The 26,930-nt window shown below is 39.9% G+C and overlaps 1 protein-coding gene across 1 annotated transcript; it reads left to right on the forward strand.

Annotated features, from left to right (window-relative positions):
- Positions 1–26,930, forward strand: LOC131991140 (5-hydroxytryptamine receptor 1E). Its single transcript, XM_059356453.1, has 2 exons — positions 1–272; positions 25,670–26,930. The coding sequence occupies exon 2, from the start codon at positions 25,706–25,708 to the stop codon at positions 26,840–26,842; it is 1,137 nt and encodes a 378-aa protein (XP_059212436.1). The 5' UTR covers positions 1–272; positions 25,670–25,705; the 3' UTR covers positions 26,843–26,930.

Raw genomic sequence — 26,930 nt, forward strand, 5'->3', positions numbered from 1 at the left:
CTGTGCGATGCAGGAAACTGCCTCGTGAAGTTCTCCTGTTTTCTCTCCACGGGCAGATGAATGACAAGTGACTCGTCCAACGGATTCATGCACGCCGGCATCATAAGTTTTTGCTTTTTTATGTTTCTACATCATGTGAAGAGAGCTGAGAGAACGCTGCAGCTTTGTGCAACAGGAGCGTGAGACAAATATCTCATCTTTTTTTATTCTTACTTAAAATATGCGGGATTAGAGAAGACAATGAGAGAGGGTTTGGCGACAAAACATCAATGGTAAGTTCCCTGAACTTCGACTGAAGGGATATATAGCCTACAGTGTGGGAGATGTGTTTGTGTTGCTACAGGTGCCCACTCCCTGTCTGTCAGCAGACAGCCTGATGCTGTTAGTCCTCCAGCAGCTGCCTCTCATTCACTCGGTGTTTTGTCCTGTGGATGCAACAGACACAGTCAGGTGATGTTCTCTGGGTTTAAGGAACGCCATGCAGCATCTAATGTCTTACTTTAATGAAACAGGAGATACAAAGAAACACCATAAAGTAGCAGTGCCATGTCCAGACTTTTCTGTCTTCTGTCTCATCAGAATAATAATAAAATTAATTTACAATTTCTGTCTTAGCTACTTAAATCTACTCTAATTTCTGACACTGCAGCAGTATATCTTAGTATCTTATCCATCTTTGTAGTATATCTACAGTTTTCTACATTCCTGTATTTAGAATTGTAATTTAAAATGAATAGACCAGTCACAACACAACAATGGCACCACATAGATGTAATATAAAGTCCCCATTCTCTAAGTCATATATATTATATTGAAATAAATAAGCCGATAAATAAGTCCTGTCTTTGACAGAACCGTGGCCAAGTCTCTCCCTCCCTGGACACACCCCTCTAAATTAACCTAAAATCTTTTCACACAGAGTCTAACCTCTAAGTAGTCTAATAGGCTACTGCAGTTACAAAGTATTTAATTGATGTGTTAATTGATCAGTTGATGATCAATGGTAAAACTCTGCTGGAATTTTTTTGACACAAAATTAGTGAACATTAGTGCGACATGGGCATCTTTTAAAAATATATTATTTAACACACTGATATGATGCTGAAACAAATATTTGATTAATTTTATCGATTAGACAAATAGAAATAACTAAGACATATTTGCGTGGGTTATTCATCAAACAAACATTCTCTGGCTGCTGCTTCTGCCATGGGAGGATTTGCTGCTTTGTGGTATTGTGTTTCACATATGTAAATAGAATATCTCATGTCTCTGGGATTTAGCATTTATAAGATGTCACATGTGACAATTTTCTTCACTGTAATCTGACATTTCAGAGACAAAAGCCCTTGTTTAAAAATTCAAGTTGTAGATGTCCAATAATGAAAGAATCAGTGGTTGCAACCAGGAGGATTTTAGACATACTGAGGCCATAATATCAAGTATCAATATTGATCAAATTTAAATATATTGAATTTCTATCATGTAATTTTTAATTGTATAACATAAACTTCCAAATTGCCAGAAAAAAGACCTGACCTCAGTGTCCTTGTTGGGTCAACCAGCTGCCCTGGTTGAAGCACAGCTTGAAACACTGTCCTTGGGAGCAATGGCAGTTTCTTTTCGAACAATCATGCAAATTATTATATATTTCTACAGCTGACATTTTTTGATGCATGCTGCATGAAAAGAATATCTGTTGGATTGAAAAGTATGTAGGAACATCTTGTCGTCCAGCCAAGTAGTGATTAAACACCACGACCATCTAGAGCAATGTGTTTTGAGGTGTCTGAAGTAGTGTTTGGCTGAGTCATTCCTGTCTGTATGTGTGAGTTTTCAGTCATAGACTGAGGTCAAGAAGGTATGAAGTAAAGCTGAATGGTCTTTGTCATGATGTGGTCAAATCAGTAGTGCTGCGGGAACTGGTTCAAGTGGAGAGTGGGTGCACTGAATCACTGTGTGTGTGTGTGTGTGTGTGTGTGTGTGTGTGTGTTTGTGTGTGTGTGTGTGTTTGTGTGTTTGTGAGGGAGCTAGAAAAAGACAGAATGAGTAGGCTCTATATTTATTTCATTTTTTACTGATTATTAATTTACCCTTTTTTTAACCAGTCAAGTAAATCAAACTATCATTTGAGCTGTTCAGTTATCAACAGCTGTTGATGTTCAAGTGGCAAAGCCCTCAATAATAATTTGAATGAAAATCATTTCTAACATTGGAGACAGCTCTTCTTTTGTGGCCTTACTATGCAATAAATAGAATTGGTTTAGGAGCAAATCTTGGACATAGAATTATGAATAATTCTGGCATGGAAAAAATGGCATTGAAAACAATAGCAGGACCAGCTTTATTGGCCATGTATGTCTGTACATGTCTGAGGAATTTGCTAAAACAAGACAACAAAGCTGAAAAAGGTAAACATGAACATAATAACTACTATGTACAGATATCCACTATTCACTATTGTACACCTGTTCAACTGGTGTATTTTCACACACAACCATCTCTGGGTTTTTAGAAAATGGTCAGAAAAAGAGAAAATATCCAGTGAGTGTGTGCAGAGGAGAATGGCCAGACTGGTTGGAGATGATAGAAAGGCAACAGTCACTCAAATAAGCACCTGTTACAACCAAGTAGGGTTGGGAATAATTAATCAATGATCGATTAATGGTTGTTAAGAATTTGGTTGATCACGTGGAGTTTTTAATTGGTCTGCATATTTTTTATTTAAATTTTCATCTATGACTGCGTATCAGTAGTTGAGAAATGGGTTGGATTAAGCTACACAAAACACATTTAAATATGAAGATTTCTGTGAAAACTAACCTCATGCCTCTTCTGGGGCTAAAACATTGAACTCCTTGACGTTATCTTTTCAGTATCATCTCAGTTGATTTAGTTTTACCATTGACAGGATCAAGTCTCTTTTTGTCCTTTCAAAATAAAAGTGTTCATAATGAAATCAGGCTTTTGCATAGTACTGTATATATATTTTATTTTGACCATGTATTCATGCAGCAATTACTCGATTGTTCACGTTATAGATAATCGAGTTGGCAGGTTCCTTCCAAACGCCATCCCTACAGCCAAGGTATGCAGACGACCATCTCTGAACATACAACACATCCAACCTTGAAGCAGATGGGTTACAGCAGCAGAAGACCACACTGGCCACTTTATAAGGTATACACCTCACCTAATAAAGTAGCCGGTGAGTGTATATTATAAATGTAATAATACTTTGCAAAACAATTAATCCACTATACAAATATGTGACAATTTAAATTGATGAGAAGAAACATGAGTTGGGCTACTACTTTTGACTTAATCTGTTTGATGTGCTATGTCAGTGGAGCTAGGCTATCTAGGCTGAGAAATACAGCCACAGATGAAGATTTGAACATTGAGGATGTACCATCATGGTTCAAATGGCAGGTATGGCAGAATGGACTGATGTTAACTGTGATGGCTTGTGGGAAAAAACTGTTCATGTTACTGGTTGTTTTGGCATTCAGTGATCTGTAATGCTTAGCAAAGGGGATGACATAGAAACAGGATGAGAAGGATCGACAGTCTGAAGATGTATAAATCCAGAATGGAGGGAGACTGGCAGACTGGCACCAATGATTTGTTTTCGCAGTCCTGGCTGTCTGTTGTAGTTTGTTCCTGCCCCTCTCCCTGGGGTTTCTTCTTTTTTTCCCCCTGGTAAAAGTTTTTTTTTTCTTTTTTCGAGAAGTTTTTTACTTGTCCTCTGTGAGGGTCAAAGGACAGAGGGTGTCGTACCCTGTACAGTCTGTAAAGCCCTTTGAGGCAAATCTGTGATTTGTGATTCTGGGCTATATAATTAAATTTAATTAAAGTTGAATTAAGGTGGCAAATATACGTTTTTTTGACTGCCTCGTCTACAGCAGTACGTTGCTTTGCTGCGCTGAGACCTCTTCCTGCTTCTTCAAACTTGGGCTGTACTGACTGCTGTCTACTGCAGTTAAGGTAGTATTAGCTCGATAATTAGCTTAGCTAACAAACTAATTACTAAAAAAATTGGAGCACAGACATCTTGGGTGATATACTTGTACACTTCACCACACAGAAAGCCATGTTATTTGTCTGATTTTGGCTGGAAAAATTCTGCTAACAGGTAAAGTTTTCAGAAACTCTAAATAGCTGAGGTGATGCCCTGCAGCGCTAGCAGCTAGAAGATAGTGACCGACAGCAATACCCTTTATTATAGATAGACTGAAAATTTCATTAAAGAAATTACCCCAAGCCAAGCAGGCCATTGGATGATGAAGGATGCTTATTTTCATGTCCCCAACTATCCTCCACAACAGTAAAAGAAAAATGCAAGGTTCACATTGTGGAACATAGTATACAAGTACCTAGTACTCCCATTTGGCCTCTGGTCACTTAGTATTTGTGAAATGTGTCAAGCACTACCTGCCTAGCCACATATTTCACACTTTCTACTGCTGTTGCGCTTTGAGCAGTAGGCTGCAATGCACACGGACATCTTGTTGGCCTACCTGGCTGATCTGGTTTTGCAGTTAACAGGGAAAATAATATGTTAGCACTAGAAATAGTGTCCCTGGGCCTGTTGAATTTACTCTGGCCACACAGCTCTTCTGGCAGCCAAGAGAGTGGACATATTCAGGTCCACTCTGGCACATTTTGCCATAGGCAAACAGGTCATCTACAGTCTGTGTCTCAGGCTGTTGGAACTAATGGCACTGCAGGGTTGTTGTGTCTGAGTGATGCACTCTTTGCTCTTGGAAACAGTTGTCTTCTCTGATATCCCTCGGTGTGCGTATTGGCATAACATTGACCAGTAAAGTGTTGGCAATGGATGCCAGCCTATTGGGCTAGAGCAGTGGGTTTAAGGGCAGGGTAGTGAATGGGGTTAAGAGCTGCCGCTTACGATCATAATTTTAGGATGTAAGCATTGTTTATAATGCTCAAGCATTCACTTCCATTACTCCAGGTGCATCATATGCTGGTGTGGACGGACAATACAACCACCATGGCCTATATCAACTGTCAGGGAGGTCTGTGCCAAATACAATTGTATACAGTAATGTGTTGAAGTGATGTTCATCTATCTGGATTTCGTTGGGGAAAAACTCACAATGGTTCCCTGTCTTTCTCCCTGCATGAACAGAGTACCATTAGGAGTAGATGGACGTGTTCATGCACGGGTTGCCTTGCATACCGCTATATTTGTTTTTCCCTACTGGCCCTAGTTGCCCTGTCACTGCTCAGGGTGTGGGGGAATGGTCTGCCCCAGACTTTAATCACTGTTTACTGGCCATCCAGTCGCCGACGAGCTGTTGTCCGACGATTCTGTCGCCTCTCGTCGGACACCGTTGGGTGAAAAAAAGCACGATGACTGCCGACTACACAGCAGCTTGTACGTTCTGCGCTTGCGCAAGATTCAATAAGTCTCCCTAACAACAGGTGGCGCCATTCCCGTGACTGTAATCCACGGAACATGAAAACAGGAAACGACGTAACGGAGAAACCATAGAAGTAACCATGGAAATTAAAAACAAAGCGCACACAGCATTAAGCTTGCTATTAGTTTTGAGAAGAAGTTTTGGAAAACAAAGCTTCGTTGCAAAATGGTCACTCCGGCTGAGCGGCTGTATTTCTAAAAACGATACAAAAAACAAAGCAAAATGTAGTTGTCTCTCCGGTGCCATGTGTTTGTTCTTGTAACTCCCGCCCCTCCCACACACCGCGCTGATTCGCTAGAGCACAGCCAATGTTATTATATAATGTTATTGTGCACTTGAACACAGCACAGACAGAGCTCATTTAAGCCCCGTCCCCAACAGAGAGGAAAACAATCCATCACTCTCCATTGATTTCCTATTGAGAGAAGGAGACTCCTTGTCCTGTTAGCAAACAACAGAAAAATGTCTAAAAGCTGAGAGCAGGGCAGAACAGTGCAGTGAGGGGAAATAAGGAGAGCAGTGGAGGCAAGAGGCGGTGTCACTTAACTTTATTTCATATCATATCAGAATTCCGATTATCTGAAGAGTTCATTTTGTAGACTATAAGAAGTTTATTAATATAAACTATTATTTCTTATTGTCTGTCATGTGTCCTTTACTGAAAGGAAGACAGTGTAAGAGCAGCAGAGCAGAGAATAGTAAGAGAACATAAGGGTTCAATTCTCATGAAATCAAGATATTTTTTATGTTGCTCTGATGGTAATCTGATGGCATAACCTTCATTTAAACAGAATACCCTACATTACTGTGCCATGCATGAACTTGACTAGCATTTATAACATTTTTTAAAAATCTGTGAATGTAAAAAACAGTATTATCTACTTGAGTTATCCGTCTCCATCACAGCCTCTCTCTCTGCTCTGTGCACTGTCTGTGTTTGCAAGCAGAGTCAGCATTCATGCTAATGAAGAGAAAAATACTAAACTAAACTAAGTTGTGTATGTGTGCGGTTTGTTAAACCATCTGTCAGTAAAAAAAACATTAGCACAGGGTTCCTTTGCAGTTGTTAGTCAGTGATTCAATTTTAGCCACAGGCAGGGCTTGGCGACTGAGCCAGGACTACCATTTTTGCAATCAAGGACAACATATCAATAGTGTACTCTTTGTAAGGCGCCATTGAACACTGCATTGAAGACAGACAGCCAATGGCTTTGCATGCTTCCTGTTATCCTCCACAACAGCAACTTAACTCTTTGATTTGTGCTCGCTTGCCACAAGTCACTTTCTACATAATTGAATTAGCAAAGGAAGCAGGACATTCAGTAAGCAAAGTCAAAAACAGTAAACCATAAGACGGAGAGGCTCACTAGTTAGCAATCAGGATTGTGAATGAAACAGTAGGGACACTGTTTCAGTGTCTCATGATTTACTGAGTCAGAGCTAGTATTTGACCAAATGTTTGATATCAGTTATTTAAATGGTAAATGGACCTGCACTTATATAGCGCTTTTCTAGTCGCTTTGCGACCACTCAAAGCACTTTACACTACAGACTGCGCTCATTCACCCTTTCACACACACATTCATACTGGTGGCAGAGGCTACCCTAAACAGTCCCACCTGCCACAATTGGGAATTCATTCACACACCGATGAACACAGCACATCGGGAGCAATTTGGGGTTCAGTATCTTGCTCAAGGATACTTCGACATGTTGGCTGCGATGGTCAGGGATCGAACCACCAACCCTTCGGTTGGGGGCCAACCAACTCTTCCAACTGAGCCACAGCCGCCCATTTACATAGTCTTTGAATTTTCTTTATTGAATAGTTTCAGAAACAGCGGGGGGTTTTACTAAGGACAGAAAGACAGGCCATGTCAAGCACTGTAGAGGTGGAGGTGATCAAAAATGTCGGGATGCCTTTTCCCTTCAATTGGCAGCGCAGAGACCTGATTGAGAACTGAGAACTGACATAAGGAGTACCGCATGTTTACCTCTTAACTCAACATTTTTTTTAACAAATATTATCCCTGGTCCTTTGCAGTGCTTGCATTCGAGGAGCTGAAAGCACAACTCAATCAGGACTCAATTATTTTCTCATTTTCAATCTTCATCCAATATGACATCGGTATTGTTTCCTTGCAAACAGAAACCTCTGGATAATGTAAGGGAAAGACTGTGGTCCTGCACATAAAATGTAAAACAACAACAAAAATTACACAAGAAACAAGAAGAAACATAGCATGACATAATGTAAAAGATAGTGATTATAAATAAAACCCCTAGAAGCAGAAAATTACATTCCCCACTGATACCATTTAGCCTTTTTAGTCTTTTTTTTTAAAGAATAATTTGGAAATGGAACAATTGTCAGAATTGTCAGAGAATTGTAAAACCCCTATTGTATTCACTTTAATATTCACTTTAATATTAGTCATTTGTTCAAGCAACTCATTATTGACCCATATTTCCACTTAATTGTTAGGCGGCAATCTCCCGTAACTATAATAATTGTAACGAGACTAAAGGAAGTCTGTTGATGTAGTGTAAAGAGACACAAAGTCTGAGTGAGGGAGGAAGTTTGTGTGGATGGAGGTGTCAAAAGAAACCACAGGACTAGGTTTTTGAAAATATACAAAGGAAACACTGCAATAGAAAATCAGTGAACCCATGCCATTGATTCTCCACATGACAGATGTTGCAGCCTGTATGGGGCTTGTCATAATGCCAACACATTTTTATGTATCACTGGTTTATGGCAACAGGAAGGAGATTCATGCTCCTGAGTCGTAACATCTTTCGCTCCAATGTCACACATGGTGTCTCTCAATCTGTTAAATGTACATATGTACTGTTGAGTGTTGATGTGCCATGTCTATATCTATTATTCAACATTTGAAAAACAGAAATGCAGCAAAACACAAATTCAATTCAATTTTATTTGTAGAGCCCAGAATTGCAATGACAAATTTGCCTAAATTGGTTTTACAGACTGTAGGGTAAAGGGTACAACACTCTCTGTTGGAACTAAGATAAGACGAAGATAATTTCCATGTTACACCACATGAGTTACACCCCACTTTCTGATTGATTGGCCGTAAGAAAAAACTCAATTGCTAAAATGAAAGTAAAAAGAAAGGATCTCTTACAGTTCCTAGTTCATTAAAAAAAACACATAAAAGATGGATTTATTGTGGCCTTGGCAGCTGAGAGGGATCCATGCATTGACCCCTTCATCATAGTGCAAATTACATCCTGGAAGGAACTGTCAGTCAATGTTTGAGTGGCAAATTGAATGAGTGTGTGACATTACCCTCTGCCTGAAGCTATCACCAGGGCCCTCATCCCCAGACAACAAAATGATGAACCAGAGAGCCATATTTAGAAGTACACCATATGAACAATAGAGTGAAACTAGGTTTTACAGTATTAAAACAAAACACATTGTGTTACGTTTAAACTACAGATAGGAAATTCAATATTATAATATATATATATATATATATATATATATATATATATATATATATATATATAATATATATATATATATAATATATATATATATATATAATATATATATATATATATATATATATATATATATATATATATATAATATATATATATATATATATATATATCATTTCCTCCTTGTATATATATATATATATATATATATATATATATACTTCTGTACTTTGCAATGAGTCATCTAATCTCTTGAACATTTCTGGTTTTGTTTATAGTCTGATAATCACAAGCTTTAATTGAAGGTAAAGAGTCAGCCCGCAGGCGGGCAGCTGCATTTTGTACTACCTGTAAGCGGCGCACTGCTGACTGACAACAAACAAAGTACAGTAGTCCAAGCGTGATGTGATAAACATATGGATGACTTGCTCAAAAGTGTTTGTGGGGAGATAAGCCTTTACTTTTGACAATAGTTGTAGCTGGAAGAAGCTAGTTTTGACTATAGAGCGTATCTGTTTATTAAACTTGAAGTCAGTGTCCAGAATAACAGGTTAAACTAATAAGGCTCCTTGCAGAGGGGTGACACAGAAATTTAAGGCTACCAATCGCACTATCATAGCCATCTAAAAGATTTTGTTGGCCAAATAAAATAATCTCAGTTTTCTTTTTATTCATTGAGAGAAATTTTGCTTCCATCAGGTCTAATAAGACCTGCACAGAGGTTTGATCGTTCACTTTTAAAGGCAGATATATTTGCACGTCGTCCGCAAAGCAATGAAATGAGATGTAATGCTTTTCAAATATGAATCATAATGGCAGCATATATATATAAAGAGAGAGAAGAGGTGGGGCCCAAAATAGAACCCTGAGGCACCCCACAGCTCAGGGGGGAAGAGGCTGAGGAATACTGGCCCAGCTGCACAGAGAAGCTCCTATCTGAGAGGTAGGACTCAAACCACTTAAGAGCAGTGCCTTTAATGCCAACACAGGTGTTTAAGCGAGGCAGGAGGATGTTGTAACAAAGGGCCCAATAGAAAACATCCTCAAAGAGATGGGGAGGGATGCTGTCAAGAGGACAGTAAGAAGGCCTGAGACGCCGGACAACATCAGTTAATTCTGAGAGAGACACTTGCTCAAACGTGTCAAAAGCTGCAGGGCAAGTGGGGGATACAGCAGGATCTACTGCAGATGGCAAAAGGAAGGACTTAATATTCAAGATCTTGCCAATAAAAACCTTAAAAACATTTTCACACAGTTCAAATGAAGGAACACCACCATTGTGGTCACAGGGGTTCAAAAGAGTATTCAAAGTATTGAAAATAAACTGAGGTTTGTGGCTATTGACTGACACACTGTTTGATAAAAACTGACTGCTGACAGTTTTAACAGCTTTCTGATACTGATGTAAACTGTTACGTGAAGGTGATCTTTCTTCCACTTCCTTTCTGTGCGTCTTAATACACTGCTGCTGGCTTGGAACGCTTGCATCTGAAAGGGGCCACCAAGTCTAATATGTCAGTACAAATACAACTGTCTAAAAAACTCTGGAGTTAGAGTCCCATAATGAACCTGAGTATGTAGCACTGAACGATTAAATGCTGCAGAAAAATTCAGGAGCTAATTGTGCGCACACTTCACTTGAGAGTGAGGCAAAGTAACATCAAATAAGACAGCGAAATGATTGGCAATTTGCGTGTCACAAATCTCACTGACATTTAACTGCAGCCTAAAATATAATATAAGGTCCAGAGTATGGCCCTTCTCATGTGTTGCATCACACACAGACTGAGTAAGGCTAAAAGAGTCAATAAGATTAAGAAAGTCTTTCACCAAGGGTCGAGATTCACATTTAAATACAGATAATAATAATAATATTAATACCTTTAATTTATATAGAGCTTTTATTGACACAAAAGTATTGTTTGCTAGCGATCTAGCATTCAAGAGAGCCAGGTTGAGCGTAATCTCCTCGTGGGCCTGTGTGGAAATGCGGCTCAGATGCCGCAGATTCATAAAATCCACACCACCGTTTCGGACCCGGTGACACCTGAAATTGGGTACCTGGAGACAGCCAGTGGCTGGGTCTAAAGATACAGCAGGCTGGATCTAGCGAAGACACCACGGCCGAGACCTTCGAACAGGATGGCGAGGATTGGTCCAACAGGTGGATCGTATGAGGATCTTTGGTTTCACCAAGACACCAGCCCTCTTTCCGCGTCTTCTGGGACGATTTCTCCATGAAGTGACAGCCAGTACGCGCAGCCGGCACAGACGGCAAGGGAGGTGGGAGACCTGAGCTTTGATCACCCAAATTAAAGTTTGGTAGTGTTTCTTGAGAAGCTCTAATGTCAAAAAGAGCTTCTCATTCATACACCAGCAAAGCAGAGGAATCTTGGCTGAAATAGCAAAATAATACAACAACAAATATCAAACACAGAAGAGCTGGCAGACGGCAGGCCACACAGGCTGGCGCCATCTTGGACTCCTTCCAGTATTTCTCCATCTGAGCTCTTGGTGGGTCTGACCGGCTGCTGTTTTTTCCCTGCCACTGAGAGTACACCTTGGCTGGTTCAGTGGAGAACATCTTGTTTATTCTCCTGGCCTCTACCTCTCTGGTGTATCTCTTCAGCCAGGTGGCCAGAGCTGATAGTCACATTATTACGTCACAAAGGTAACTAATCCACTTCTGGTAGTTCCGTCAGCTCGCGTCATTTTATCCAGAGTCCGCCGGCTTTTGGCTAACATTCTATCCGAATTTCACATTAGCTAATATAAATGTCAGTGTTATGTTTCCAATTAATTCAGTCATGTGAAACTAGAATCTAACTTCTTATCTTTCAAACTTCATATTGTTTTTTTTGTTTGTTAGCCTTGGTTTTACCAGAGTTGGCAAAAGGACACGCCGGTGAATTAGCTATGTGCTTTCAAGGATCGGTCACTTCCATCTCCTCGCTGTAAAATAATGGCCACTGCCGATATTTTTTGGGGAAATTTTATGTTTCTGGGCATGCCAAATAAATATCACAGTTATCAACCATCGTCATCAACACACCCGGACCGCACTTCTGTCCTTCACAATAAAATTCAGTAGAGTGAAAATACAGATGCACTTTTTAAGATCTTCGCCTGAGCCCGTATTGTAAATAGACGTGTAAATTTACAAGTACATAAATGTAATTTTATTTATAGATTCTTAAATATGTTTAAATCCATTCTACCTACACTGGTGATGCTGATCTTATTCTTCTATTCTTATTCTTACTCACAGGCAGATCTTTAAAATAGTTACTAAACATTACTACCTACATGAGGATGTATTGATTTCCTGCAACTGGTAAGGGGTCTGAGATTAGGGTTAGAGGCAGGTTCAAATCAAATGGGTTCATCCTGTTGGTAGCATGTATGTTGAGTAACCTAGATGGTAGTTACAAATAAAAGGATTCTTACTTTTTCATCAATAACATCAGTACTTTTCAGATAATGTTATAATATATTATAAAGTAATTGGCTCCTTTTGAGAAGATTATTTGGATTTAAATGAAATGTAGATATATGCAACCCGTCCTTTCATCTGTCTGTCATTTCAACACTTCTTCATGCTGTTTGCTCCTTATTTGGCCATATTAAGTGATGATGCCCTTTCTGACTTTTATCTTCTCATTTCGGCTCTTGATCAGCATTTTTGTCTCTACTCCACCACAGAGTGATGTGAAATTCAGTCATTACTGAGTTTCAAAGATGGAATTTGACCGTTTAAATGTCATGACAATGACTATCTGCATGTGAGCTGAATGGTGTCCCGATGCTTAAATTGCAGACGTGCCAGAATGTTGGCAGTTTTATGATGATGTGAAATCACCCTGCAATCTCCACTTTGGAAAGGTCATCCATTTTGCAGGTGGTTTGACAGCTGAGTAATGGCCCTCACTGGCGGGCTCCCTAGGCGAGACTGGCTGCTCTGCAAATGATTTAGGGTTGAAGTCCTTCAAATATCGCTCTGAATTTACCATTGTTGTAAAAGCCATGTCTGTCTGATCAGAGTGTGATTTATAGACATCTGCTGCTATCCACATCTGTGGAAATGAGAGAAATTGGTGGTCATCTAAACATTTCTTATTAAAGTACTAATACATAATTAAATACTGTTTTGTAAAAATTAGTCATATGTATAAGGTAATGTCTTGCGATAGGGAGATTCGTGTTCAACTAATGAATTGTCTAAATTGGTATAAATTATCATCAGGATATGGTTTATTAACAGTGTCAATGCTGATTAGTGTTTCATCTGCTGTGATTCAATTTTGGATTGATTGGTGATAAGCATATTTAGTATTCCAGTAACAGTCACAGAAAAGTGAATACTGCTCTCTGCACATCAACAATGATAACGTACTGGACTAGAGGACAGATCATGGCATCAACAAAGACATTGGTGTTCTTGTGTGGATCATGAAAAGCCATGTCAAATTTCTTGAATTTCAATTTGACATGAGGTATCTGATTATGTTTTGTGCTTTTGAATCATAAAAGAGTGAAATCCAAAAATCAGACCTTGTTGACTAGGATAACACAAAAATTAACATTTCTTTCCCAAACTGGCATGTAGCCATAGCATATCATTTCACTTACAAAGTAAGTAAGGAAGCAGAGTACCGAAAGAGGGTCTGAAACAGGGTCAGTAAATCTAGATCATTAAAATCGTCATTTGTACGTTACCTTGGACAAAAAAATCTGCAAAATGAATAAAGAAATGGTAATGCTATAGCAATTTGTGAGGTATCCCACAGGTGGCTGGTAGGTAGTAATCAGCAGTGAGAGTGGGCTGGAGTGTGATGATGCATCTCTAGGAACAGGCAAAAATGGTGGGAAACCCGGTCCTTGAAGGCATCAGGGGCCTTCTGTCATATATGTACATATTTTGTTACCTCAAACACTGCCTTTAGATATGAGAATCTGACCTTCAGAGTGTTTCATCCCAACTACTTTGCCGGAAGAAGAGTTGTTAACTTTGATCTAGGTCAGTACAGTGATGAATATTAATGCTTACTGAACATCTTGCCTTTGAGCTGAAAGTGTGGACTTTTTTTATTAGGGCCACGGGGCAATCGCACTGAGCACTGTTGCTATACTGTGGATCTTTTTCTTCTTCCTCTTCCAGACACAATTTCGTCCCACTACTAGTCCTACAACTCGAAGAGTTGCAGGGCAAATTATATATCAAAATGTGCGGTTTGATCGGGATCGGTGTGCTATTACTTTTCTCTATGGAATACAAATTTTTCACAGCATAAGTCGCGAAAAACTGCCCAAAATTTTGCATTGAAGTGAATGGGACGGCCGGAAAAAATTAGCGAAAAAGAACAATAATTGGAGATTTTCAAACGTCTACTTCTCCAGCATAGGTCATATAGTTTTTTTTATCAATCCCTGTTCAATGACCATGATCATTTTTGGAGAAATTCTGAGATTATAATGGGTGTGTATTGCATGGAATGTTCGTGTCACAGTGTGTGACATCATCGCCAGAGGGGAGAAAAAATTGTCAAAAAATTAATTTGAAAACTGCACTCCAGGCCGCAAATTCCACTCTACAGAAATAATTTACATATTGAAACGTAGGAAAATTTGTCTTCTCACTCACAATCCTCTGGTAAAGCTGTCAGCGTTATAGTTTGGGCGTAGGACACACAGATTGCCACCAACATGCACCAAAAGCTTATTTAACAGTTTTTCAGATTGCTCTTACAAAACTATTTCTTAATTTTTCTTCACAAAAAACATGTAGCTGTTCAGGAAGAACTCAGGACGCTCAAAGTGAAGTCGGATCAATGATAGGTATTATGGTTTTGCCAAAAATGCTTTCAGTTTGAGGCCAGAAATTCCAGTCTGTCCACCTCTGGCTGCTGTCACTGTGCTAGAAGATTCCACAGCTGTTCATTTCCGTTGATTGCTCTGCCCTGATTGGTCAACCCCAACGCGTTGATCCTTTGATGTGATTACAGTTACAGATTCACGCACACACACATGCGCGCGTAAGCACGCACACTCTTCCAGATATACATGCTTCACACACACACACACACACACACACACACACACACACACACACAGGTAACTTTATGTGATTTTAGTTACACACACACACACACATGAGCTCGTAAGCATGCACACTCCTCCAGATACACATGCTTCACACACACACATTTTGAGGTCAAAGGGCATAGGTTGGTGTATAAATAAACCTAACGAAAGTTATGGCTTGTGACTAGGGGAAAGTCAGGGGATCACCAACATTATTACAATTCATCATTAGGGCAATGTGGCAGATATTGAATTCTGGACCAAAATTTTAGACTGCCAAACCAAATGACCAATTACCATTTGAGCCATCAGGCTAGAATGGCAAGAAATGCATCATTGATCTACATCACTGTCATGTTTTGAAAATGCAGCAAAACACACAGAACATTTTTTTATATGCTGTTTTGGCCAGTGTTTTCATCATCATTCCATGCTATATTGTGATTAGTTTATATTGGTTGTTGGTGGACTTGCAAAAAAGGACAATGTGTAAGAGGTAGAACAGAAGACTTCTATAATCAGCATACTAATCCCTTGTCTTGTTCTTGATGGAGGTAAGTATACAGACAAAGGCCCACTACTGTAGTGTATATTTCCTCCCTCAGGATGTGTGGTTTCTGGAACACGGGTTGTCACATGGGATTAGCCGTGTCTATGACAGAAGAGAGAGGTCATGGCCTGGCCTAGAGGAGGGATAGTCCACCCACATTATTAAATATCAATCCTGCTTTACTTGAGAGTTGCAATTGTTTTTAGAAAAAGAATCACAGTGACTCTTATCCTATGCAAGAAATATTTAATGTTGTAATCTTGATGATTGCCCTTGGTGTGTGTGTGTGGTGTGGCCATTTTCAAAGGGTCCCTTGACCTCTGACCACAAAATATATATATTATATTCTTTTTATGTACCCACTAATCTCCCCTTTACAGACAATACCAATTTATGCCAATCCCATGGAGTTAGGAAGAAACAATGTAGGTTTTCTCATGCAGTACAAATGTGTATTTTTTATATGTGTATGTGTATTTTCACCTCCTTCTAAAATGGCGTATTTCAATATTTCTGCATACTGGGGCCCCTAAACAATCCCATAATTGCATAAATTGACTATGATTGGAAAGCTGAAACTCTTATGGATTCAATGAGCCCATCTATGTTATTCATCTGTGATTATGTTAATCTCCATATTAGCCATTTTACTGAAGTATATGGTGAATGGATGGCACTTGTATAGTACTTTTCTAGTCATAGCAACCTCTCACGCCTTTACACTACAGATCACCCACAACACATACATTCATACACTGGTGGCCGAAGCTGCCCGACAAGCTGCCACCTGCTCATCAGTAATTAACTATTCACACCCACTCACACATTGATGGTGCAGCTTCGGGAGCAATTTTGGGTTCAGTTCATTTTGGGGCAGCTGTGGGGCAGCGGTCACACACTAATCGAAGGGTTGGTGGTTCGATCCCATGGCAGCCTACATGTCGAAGTATCCTTGAGCAAGATACTGAACCCCAAATTGCTCCCGATGCTGCGTTCATCGGTGTGTGAATGAATTCCCAATGGTGGCAGGTGGCTCAGTTTAGGGTAGCCTCTGCAAGCAGTATGAATGTGTGTGTGAATGGGTGAATGAGTGCAGTCTGTAGTGTAAAGCGATTTGAGTGGTCGCAAAGCGATTAGAAAAGCGTTATATAAGTGCAGGTCCAGTTCACTCTCCTACAGGGTTGGAAATTACCACCCACCATAAGGTTAATGAAAGAATTGTGACATAATCCACGATGCAGATTGAATCAGCGTCCACAGGTTCCCTGTCTGCAGGATAATGTCATGGCTCCACCTTCCTTATGTCAAAAGCAGATTTTTTTTTCAAACCATAATGAGAGGATGGAGCAAGGTTATCCTCCACAAAAAGAACAAAATCCCATGAGAGTAAAGTTGGGGAACAGCTATCAGGTAGATTTCAACACATAACAGTAGTTGGTTAATTTTAAAAACGAGCTAGTTTGCACTGAATCTGATGTCTCACTCACAGTGTCACTTTCAGGGCTCTGTTCTGCTTTGACTTTGTGGCTGACAAAAGTGAGAGTCAAACACAACTATTTAATACATTCGATACGCCAACTGTGTGAGTGAAATACTGGCTGAATACTGGCTAAAGGTACATTTTTACTTTGATATCCAGTACTGCCTTGTAACGGGTAAATCGACGGTAAAATATAATATGAAATTAACGTTTGTAGCGGTAGCTCACAGTGGGTGTGATTGACCTTGTAAAAAAAAAAAGCGTCTGTCAAGTATATAGTGATAAACTGATACTCAGTAGCAGTTAATTATTTGTATAAATCTGACTCATTTGTGAATTATAGTTAGGCATGTACTAGGGGTGCAACGGTAGAGGTATCCCCTTGTACATTTATCTCATATACTGTCTCTGCACGTTAGTGCCTCATCTTGAGCCATCTCTCCAGCCCTGCTTTTCTTCTTTTTGAGACAGTACAGCCTCCACTTCCATGCCCATTCTTTCCTCTCCCTCCTCAAGTTGTTAATTTGCCATTTTACAAATATGCCTGCAGCTACCTTGCCACAGTTGTGAAATCCCTAGCGATACTTTTGAGGCTTTCTTGTGTGGCAGTCACAATGGGCAGGGAGGATGTCCTTCCCGTTGGTCTGAAGGGACTTGGACAGTGGAGTGGTTTGCTCAAACACTCTTAAGGAATGTCTGTGCTCTTAAGATGGCTTCATATTTCAAGAGGCCCTCCTTGCTCAGTCTCATGCTGTGACACATACAAATGGCTTTTCTTGAAGCATCATTGAAGAGGCCATTCTCCAAAATGTCCAAACAGTTTTTGGAGAGCATCATCACTGAGTCTCTCCAATTGGCTTGTCTTGTCTTGGCTTTCTTTGTCCCACAGACTCTGATAGGAGTCCCTGATGAACACTGTAATGTCATTGAGCAGTAGCCCACTTTCATTACAGTTTGAGCAGTGGCATCCAGCACAAGATTTAGTACGTATGCATAGCACCACACATGCATATGAGAAGTAAACTGGAAGGTCATCAGTGCTGCAAAGCCTTTGCACTAGCCCTGTACATTGGCTGCCCCATTTGTTGCCTTCCCTATTCACATGGCCTTATCCAAGTGTAGATGCTCCAAGACTCCTGACAGCAAATCCAGAAAGTATTGCCCAGTGGATGCATAGCACTCAACAACAGCTACAAGCCTCTCAGACACAGCCTCAGTAACATACCTCAATATTACTGAACACTGATTATGACACATTATGTCCTGTCTTGTATCCAGGTGAACTGAGAACATTCTGGCTTTCTGGACATCATTGTTGCTCCACTCTTGAATGAGATGCCCAGTTATATCTGTTACAGAGTTGTTCTAGAGAGGAGGGTGATGATAGACCCTCTAACTCTTGTTCCAACTGGATTGATGCAATTTCTTGCTCTTTCCTATGTAATCATCCAGATGTTCCCCTAAGCAGATATCATATTTCCCTACTAAAAGGATTAGCTCTAAATACATTACACGGTCTATGGTGTTGTCATCTAAAGTATATGCTGCCTAATTCTCCACCTGCCAAATACCCAGGCTGCTCTTCCCAAGCACTTTAACCACATCTACTACACACTCCGATACCTGCCATCTCTTTTACACTTGCTCCCTATGAGCTGACATCTGACTGGCAGCAAACATACTCTTGATATCAGTTTGTGAGCACCTTAGGAAATAAGCTTCAGCACAGTGTGCAATGCTCTTTTCATGCTCCTCTCTATGCTGATGTACATTTCATTCCAGTAATTAATATACCCCCAAATGCAAGACATACAAAACAAAATTGTATGGCAACATGTGAGCAACTTCTGCTCGTGCCATCTTTGCAGGTGAAAACCTTCTGTTCTACTGAATTGCTGGTATTCTGTTGTGGGTGGTGATCTCTCTCCTGCTCCTTGCTCTCCTCTCTCTCCCCAATACTGTCCTCCTCAGGGGATGGTGACTCAGCCTGGCACGAAGAGAGACAACTGGTTGAGGTTTTAAAGAATTCCCAGATAAAGAGGTGTCAAGAAGTGGCAACATAGAGTAATATAGGAAATTGTAAATTTTTGTTTAATAAAAAAGTAAACCCAGGTGAAAAAGTGTACTTAGTTGTGTAGTTGTAGCCAGTTAGTACGCATAGCCACATGGCTCAATTGAGTCAACAAGAACTTACAAACAATAGGGCATCATGAATGTTGATATTAGTTGACTTACTGTATGTTACAATCACAAGCTGTATGCTTTTGCTCCCTGCTGTGTGCACATTCAATGCTGTCTGTACACAAGAAACCATTTATACACAATACATTGATGATATGATGTAAAAAGGAAACTACACGTTAACATGTGCTGTCACACAAGCTCACGAAACAGAGCAAGCCTTTCTCTGATGGTCAGTTTTTAAAAGACTGTATGATGGAAATGGCTAGCATACTGTGCCCAGACAACAAAGCCAAGTTTGAAAGTGTCAGTCTGCCTCGTCGCACCGTCATTCGGCGTGTGGAAGTAATTGATGAAGAGTTGTCTGCTGAATTGTCAGAATTCCATCGTGCTGAATGAAAGCACAGATATCAAAGATACCCTCATTGGAGGGATCAACAACAGGTTTCAAATAATGGAGGAATTTCTTGCCATGGAGTCGATGAAGAGGCCAACAAGGGGATCCGACAACAGCAAGAGGGTGTCAGGATGTTTGGAGAGACTGAACCTCCCGTGGACTAAATTGTTGAATGTGACAACTTATGTTGGTCTACTACGGAGGATACAGAACTGGGTAAGAGATGATAACCCCAATTCAAATTTGATCTTCCAGCACTTTATCATTCATTTATCATCCCTGTGTAAATCTGTACTACAACTTGATCATGGCGCTAAAACGATGATGAAACTTGTGAACTATATTCAGGATTGAGGGCTTAACTATCGCCAGATCATCCAGCTTCTGGAGGAAAATGAGACAGAACACACAGACACAGCCGTACCACTCAAATGTTCGATAGCTGAGCCTGGGGATGGTGTTTTGCCGTGTGTGAGAGTTGAAAGGTGAGATAGCGACATTTCTGGTGACTGTCAGCAAAGCTATCCATAGCCATCTGAACGACCTGAATCAGTTGCAGGGGAAGAACGTGTTGTTGAAGTGCATGATTTGCATTGTTATAATTTCCAGTACCAGAGTAAAGTTAATAAATGTATATTCATACATATGACTGTATATTTGTTCATATTTAGAGACTGTGCATATTCATATTTTGTTCTTTCATTGATAGTAGGTATATGCACGCCAATGGTAAATACTTTTATAATTGTAAAACTATATGCCCCATGAAATTGAGAATAAAGGACACTGTCAAAAGTGCAGTGTCGAAAGAAAGAAGTTTCACTGTCCCAGCAAACAACTTACAAGACCACATTTATAACATAATGCAATATGTTTCATCAGTGACTTGTCCAGTGATGCATATCACACAATTGGCAAAATGTTGGCTAATTTACAAGTTAAAACAGCATTTAATTGGATTGTTTTATGTAAATAATTTATGATTTGCAACCTCAGAGTATACCAGATTGATGCATAAAATGTAAAAAATACAATATTTTCCAACAAAGTTTTTTAAAATGAGGACTCATGCATTCTGGTCTGGCAAATAGCTAATTGAAAATCAACTTAAACAAAATGAATGTAGTTTAACACAATCCAACACTATGTGTTTCATGTTTCAATTCAATTGTCCAATGTGTGGTCCTTCGCTTACTTTATCTAAGTCAGTATGGCCCTCTGAAAAATAATGTTGCCCACTCCTGCTCTAGAGGGAGCACCACATAAATCATGAATGCCAGCCAGGGCATTTGATGATATGCTACATCGGATTTGTCCTCTAATTACTCACAAAGACACACACAATGGTGTATCCAGTGTTGTCTCATCCTCATACAACCCTACACTGCCCCTAGTGGTTATTTGCATATTGCATCTTGCAGGTGCATAGTGTTAATTTTTGAGGATGTGCACAACCATCGCTTCAAACCACTACAGGATAAACAAGGCTGACATCTTGCGTTTGCGTATACATAGATAAAAGCAAATATATTTGCTATTTTTCCATCATCAGCACTGCCTTATCTAATTCGTGGCCTGGAGAAGTATTTTCACTGTAATGGAAGACAATCAATATTTTGTTGCATTTCCTTTCATTTATTATTGACAGCAAAAAAAAACAATGCTCGTAAGTATAAGTAACGTTTTTCACAACTTTCTGAACATTACTAATTGATAGCAGTAACTTCAAATTAAAATGTATTGCATGTACACTTGGTTTTGATGAGTCATGGGCTCAGACTGCTTCAGTTAATGACCGTGCTACTTCCTCATTAACAGATGTCCACTTTTGATTACTGAGTACTAAATTGTCTCCTTCCATTCAATCTCATCCCCTCAGAGTTACAGACTGGAGTTGAAGGAGGAGTGATAAAGCCCTGGGACACAGCCCATGTCTTCAGCTGTAACAATTAGAGTCCTTATAGCAGTGAGGAACCAGGAAGCACACAGCTCTCACTGATGACTCATCTTAGATTCAGTAGAGAAGTGGCTCTTTTCATATCGTTCAATCAACTTTACCAAGCAATGAAACCTTACCTTGACACACACACACACACAAAGAAAACTGCATCATGTCCTATTTGTTCAATGTTTTTTTTAATTTAGTTTGAAGTGCAACATCCGTGTTCTTTACTAACCTAGTAGTAGTACTTATCCTTTTGTATGAAGTACTTTTTTTCCAAGATTGGAAAGAAAGCTCATTATAATCGGAAACTGTTGCTGAAAAGGGATAGATGTTAAGGAGTACTGATGTGTGTGTGTGTGTGTGTGTGTGTGTGTTTGTGTGTGTGTGTGTGTGTGTGTGTGTGTGTGTGTGTGTGTGTGTGTGTGTGTGTGAGAGAGAGAAAAGTTTGAATAAGACCTTTGTGTCTGCCGAGGAAGCTGTGTGAAGTTGAATAAATGTTCTTAATTGAGCTAAAAATGAGTAAAGAAAAATAAATAAAGCATATCACATTAAATCGTGATAATTTTGACAAAAGTAAAGCAACAATCTTATAAATATATAATTGAAAGAAAGAAAGAAAGAAAAAGTGTTATTGGATCCTTATTCCTAATGGTAGGTGTGTTGGTTTGCTCTAATGCTCTAATGTATCTTGATTTAAGAAGAATCTTTGGGTCAGATGAAGTGAATAAAGATGTGATTCAGATGTGGGCAGAATGACACCACCATTAGGGGAAGGAAATGATGAGCCTTAACTGGAATTAACCTTTTTATTAAATCATCTACTGAAAGAGAAAAATTGGCATTTCAGTCAACTGGGTTGTAGTTATCAATCATCATGATGTCTTTCCCTATTTTGAATTACAGTTTCCAGCTTTGAAAACAAAAATGCTGTCGTTTTGAGAGACAACCACCTCAACAATTACGCATGTAAAGAGTAAGTTCAGTCATTATGAAGAGCTCTACTCGTTCTTTGTAAACAGTTGTATCATGTCTTGTGTGCCTCTGGAGGAGCTTTGTAAAGTCTGAGAAATTAACCCTGATGATGTCATCTGGGTCTGGAGAATACAGATCTTTAAGGATATTTTTTTCTCTTTTTACAAAATGGGTGTGTAGCAGTTCAGTCAAAGTGCATAATGGGATGTGCACTTCCAGTGTTTCTGGAGCTTCACCCATACTAGAGAAGCAACTGTGAATATAGAGGTGAAAGGATGGCACTGCTAAAGTGCTTATGTGTTCAATTAACATTGAATCCAAACTGTGTTTCGGTCATCACTGTTAAACAGCTGTCTTGCCAGCTGCACAGCTCCTGAGAGGCTGAGAGGACAGCAGGACAAACTGAACTCTAAAGCCCATCAACAATTTTTATGCCTCTATGCCTTATGCATTATAATATCTCAGGAAGGTCTTGAGGAAGTTCCCTTCATTTTTACACAACGTCTACTTTCTCACTTATTGATGAGCCGACTAGATTTTGGTTGGTCAAAGGTAAAGGTCACTGCTATCACAAGTCCATCCCGTTCTTGACATCGCTAGTGTCCACCTTAAAACTTTATAGTCCTTCAAAGTCTTCACTACATACTTTATATAAATCTGAACAGACATAGATGTTTACTGCAAGGCAGTAATTCTCATTTCTAGTTGAAGAGAAAAGTGTTTTCGAGGGTTGGTTGATAAGGCCAGAATCTTTTATCTTAAATGGGAAATGTCATATCTCAATAAAGACATATATATCACAATGTAATATATTATAATAAATAAATAGTCTATGTGAAATAGCACATGATAAAGCCTATTTTTGTATACAACTCCCACGTGAAGGTCAGAACAAAAAGCCTATCCATAAAAATAGCAAAGCAAGAACACTTCTGATAATTAAGAACATAATTTGCTGGATGTAGACTTTAAATTAGAACAGTAGTTGGGCTGTGACTGGTTAGTCCAGAGTGAGAAAGGCCCCGAGAGCCTACAGCCAATGCTAGCTGCTCTGTAAGGCTGTACATAGATAAATTCTATAATGTTAACATGCTAACATGGTCACAATGAGAATGATATGCTGATGTCAACAGATATAATGTTTCCCTTTTTATCTTAGCAGGTCAGCAAGCATTAGATTCTTAACACTTAATAAATTTGCGGTTGCCAGGTTGTGAAAAATTGGTGTGGTTGGTGCAGCAGGACATTTGTTTTCTCTTCTTAGCATTTTAGTTCATCAAATAGACCACTTTAAAGACAGTTTAACCAATCTGAGCTTCCACAAAAGATCTTCAGAGCGTCTTCGCCAAAATCGATTAATTAACAGTTAATACTTACAATTACAGACTTGCTGGATGTTTGCTGACTCGGAAACTGGTTGAATGAACAGCATGCCGCTGCACTGGCAGACCTGCATGTGATTATTGGTTCAGCTGATGTGTGTTGAGAGGTTGTACAGGAGCAGCAGTCAACCATGTTGACAGTGACAGCTGCCACTGAGCTGTTGTTGTCCTTGACAGTCAGTGACATATTGTTAAGCTTCTCCCCTCTGTCTGCTTAAGCATTCACTCAAAGCACCACAAGCCTTCAACATCAGGATGCTGTGTGCCATTTTTAGAGAGGTGGTGTATGGGCTTGACATACGGTATAACCACTTAACAACACAACTTTTCAAATCCACCCTGAAAGGCTTCAAGTAATGTGTTGGTGTCCATGACACCAGCGTTTCAGATGATGCAATAGCATCAGTTCTATCAGAACTAAAGCATATTTCTTCATTGACAGAAGAGCAAAGAACATCACTGAAGACAATTCTTGATGGAAAGTGTTTTCACTCTTCTTCTGTTTGAAATGAGTTTCATTTAGTTTTATTTATCTGATAGTCAGCGTGATATAGGTAGTGACAGACAGAGGATTAATTCAATTAACTGCCATGTTTTTTTATAAGGCAAAAACTGCTTTACAGTCGCATGTGTAAAAATCAATTTGCACCGGAATTAATTGTTTGACTTAGGAAAAACTGTTGTGAAAAAAGTTGTTTTGGCCATGGTGATGTAAAGTAGCACTATACTGGCAAGATTTATAGCTCATATAATTGATGTATAATAAAAAAGTAGCATTTTGCTGCATAATAATTCTGATTCTGATTTTTTGAGAGACAACAGAATGTCTGTGATCCAGCCATTATTACTCATGAATCAAATAAGTCACTTAATCAGAGAACAAGGACTGGCAAGGTTGTACCTTTTTTCTGAAGAGCACTGAGAGACTCTTCCTATTTAAGCCTGCCAGAGTTCAGTACCAAAATAAGGGCTGTGGCTGAAGTGAAACTTGAAAGTGCAACCTCATCATATGAATTCATTATTGTGTATATGACTTTTTGGAATGTTAATTGTGGGTCATACATTTCACTTGTTGCATGGCTTTGATGGTAGTATGATTTTGCTTAGGTCCCTTGACTCATGCATCAAGTACCACATTGAAATCAGAAGAAGATGTGTGAGTGTGACCTGGGGTTCTCTCTTTCATTGTGTCGAATAAACTGATCTAAAGTAAAACTGATCGCTCAGCAGGAAAAAACTCTTCTATGGCTAAGTTACCATATTGTTGTTTTTCTTTTTTAATCAATTTGTTAGGATGTAAACATCATGTCACCTAAGGAAGTTTACAAGTTTGAAACACACTGTCATACAGAGCCTTTATTGTGTTCTTTGTGCCATAAATGTCTACATTTGTGCACATTGTAATCATATAAAATGATATCACAAACCTCTGTTTTTTCTTTGTGGTGCTGTGGAAAAAGACGTACAAAATACAGGGATTTATTCAAGGGGGATATTAATATTAATTACTAATTTCATTGCAAGCTGACCATGCTTTGTCTTGAGATAATTTTGTCATAGACCAAAATTCTGGAAAGTTAAACAGTTGGACCAACTGACAAACTACAATTTACATCACCATAAAACCAAAGTACCGTTTTTATCTGTTCTCTTCCCCAACAGGTTATTTTCAGGGTCACAGTGGTTTGAGTATCCCAGCACACATGGAACAGTGTGAACTTTGGTTTTCTCTCATGCTCTATTTGCCTGTTGTCTTGTTTCAGACTGACTTTTAACTCCTGAGGGATCCGGGTCCAGGGATGGACATGGAAAGCTACCCAGGGGAGATCGCCCTGGGAACCAACATCACAAACTGCACCGTCCCACCTGCCAGCAGCCTGCAAGTGGTCCGATTGACAGACGGGATGGCGGCGGTGGTGGTTGTTCTCAGCCTCCTCACCCTCCTTACGGCGCTCGTCAACGCCACTGTGATAATCGCCATCTGCACCACCAAGAAGCTCCACCTGCCCGCCAACTACCTCATCTGTTCTCTGGCCGTCACTGACCTCCTGGTGGCGCTCCTCGTGATGCCCATCAGCATCATCTACATCACCATGGAGACATGGTCCCTGGGTCAGGTGGTGTGTGAGTTGTGGTTGAGCGTGGACATGACCTGCTGCACCTGCTCCATCCTGCACCTGTGCGTCATTGCCCTGGACCGGTACTGGGCCATCACCAAAGCCATCGAGTATGCTCGCAAGAGGTCGGGCCGCCGTGCCGCCATCATGGTGGGAATAGTCTGGGTCATCTCAGTCCTCATATCCATGCCACCCTTATTCTGGAGGCAAAGGCCGAGCAGCGGCCGCCTCCAAAGGTGTTTCATCAGGCACGATCACCTGGGATATACTTTATACTCTACTTTGGGAGCATTTTACATTCCCATGATCATCATTCTTATGTTATACTACAGGATTTACAGCGCCGCAAAAACTCTTTACCAGAAGCGTGGCTCTTCTCGACACCTCAGCAGCCGCAGCATGGGCAGTCAGAACTCTGTAGACCATTGCCGTGTCTCCCACACATTTTGTGTGTCAGACTTGTCCAACTCAGATCCTACACTGCCTACTGATAAACTCAACACTAATATCCGCATTCCTTCCTTTGAAACAGACGTGGACGGGCAGGATGAGAAGAACCACATATGTACCTCACGTGAGAGGAAAGCAGCTCGAATCCTCGGCCTCATCCTCGGAGCCTTCATTATCTGCTGGCTGCCGTTCTTTTTAAAGGAGATCCTTGTGGGTCTGCAAATGGTACAGCCTTCTCCAGCTATCTCAGACTTCTTAACTTGGCTGGGTTATGTCAACTCTCTCATCAACCCCTTGCTCTACACCAGCTTCAATGACGATTTCAAGCTAGCTTTTAGAAAACTACTCAAGAGAAAAGACCATGCATAGGTCTGAGGTTAAAAACACCTAAAGGAATTTATACTTGAACTTAGCTGCAATCTGCCTTCTGGCAATATGGAGTGTATTGTTGTGCATT

This window comes from Centropristis striata, chromosome 18 (assembly GCF_030273125.1).
Source record: "Centropristis striata isolate RG_2023a ecotype Rhode Island chromosome 18, C.striata_1.0, whole genome shotgun sequence".
Lineage (NCBI taxonomy): Eukaryota > Metazoa > Chordata > Actinopteri > Perciformes > Serranidae > Centropristis > Centropristis striata.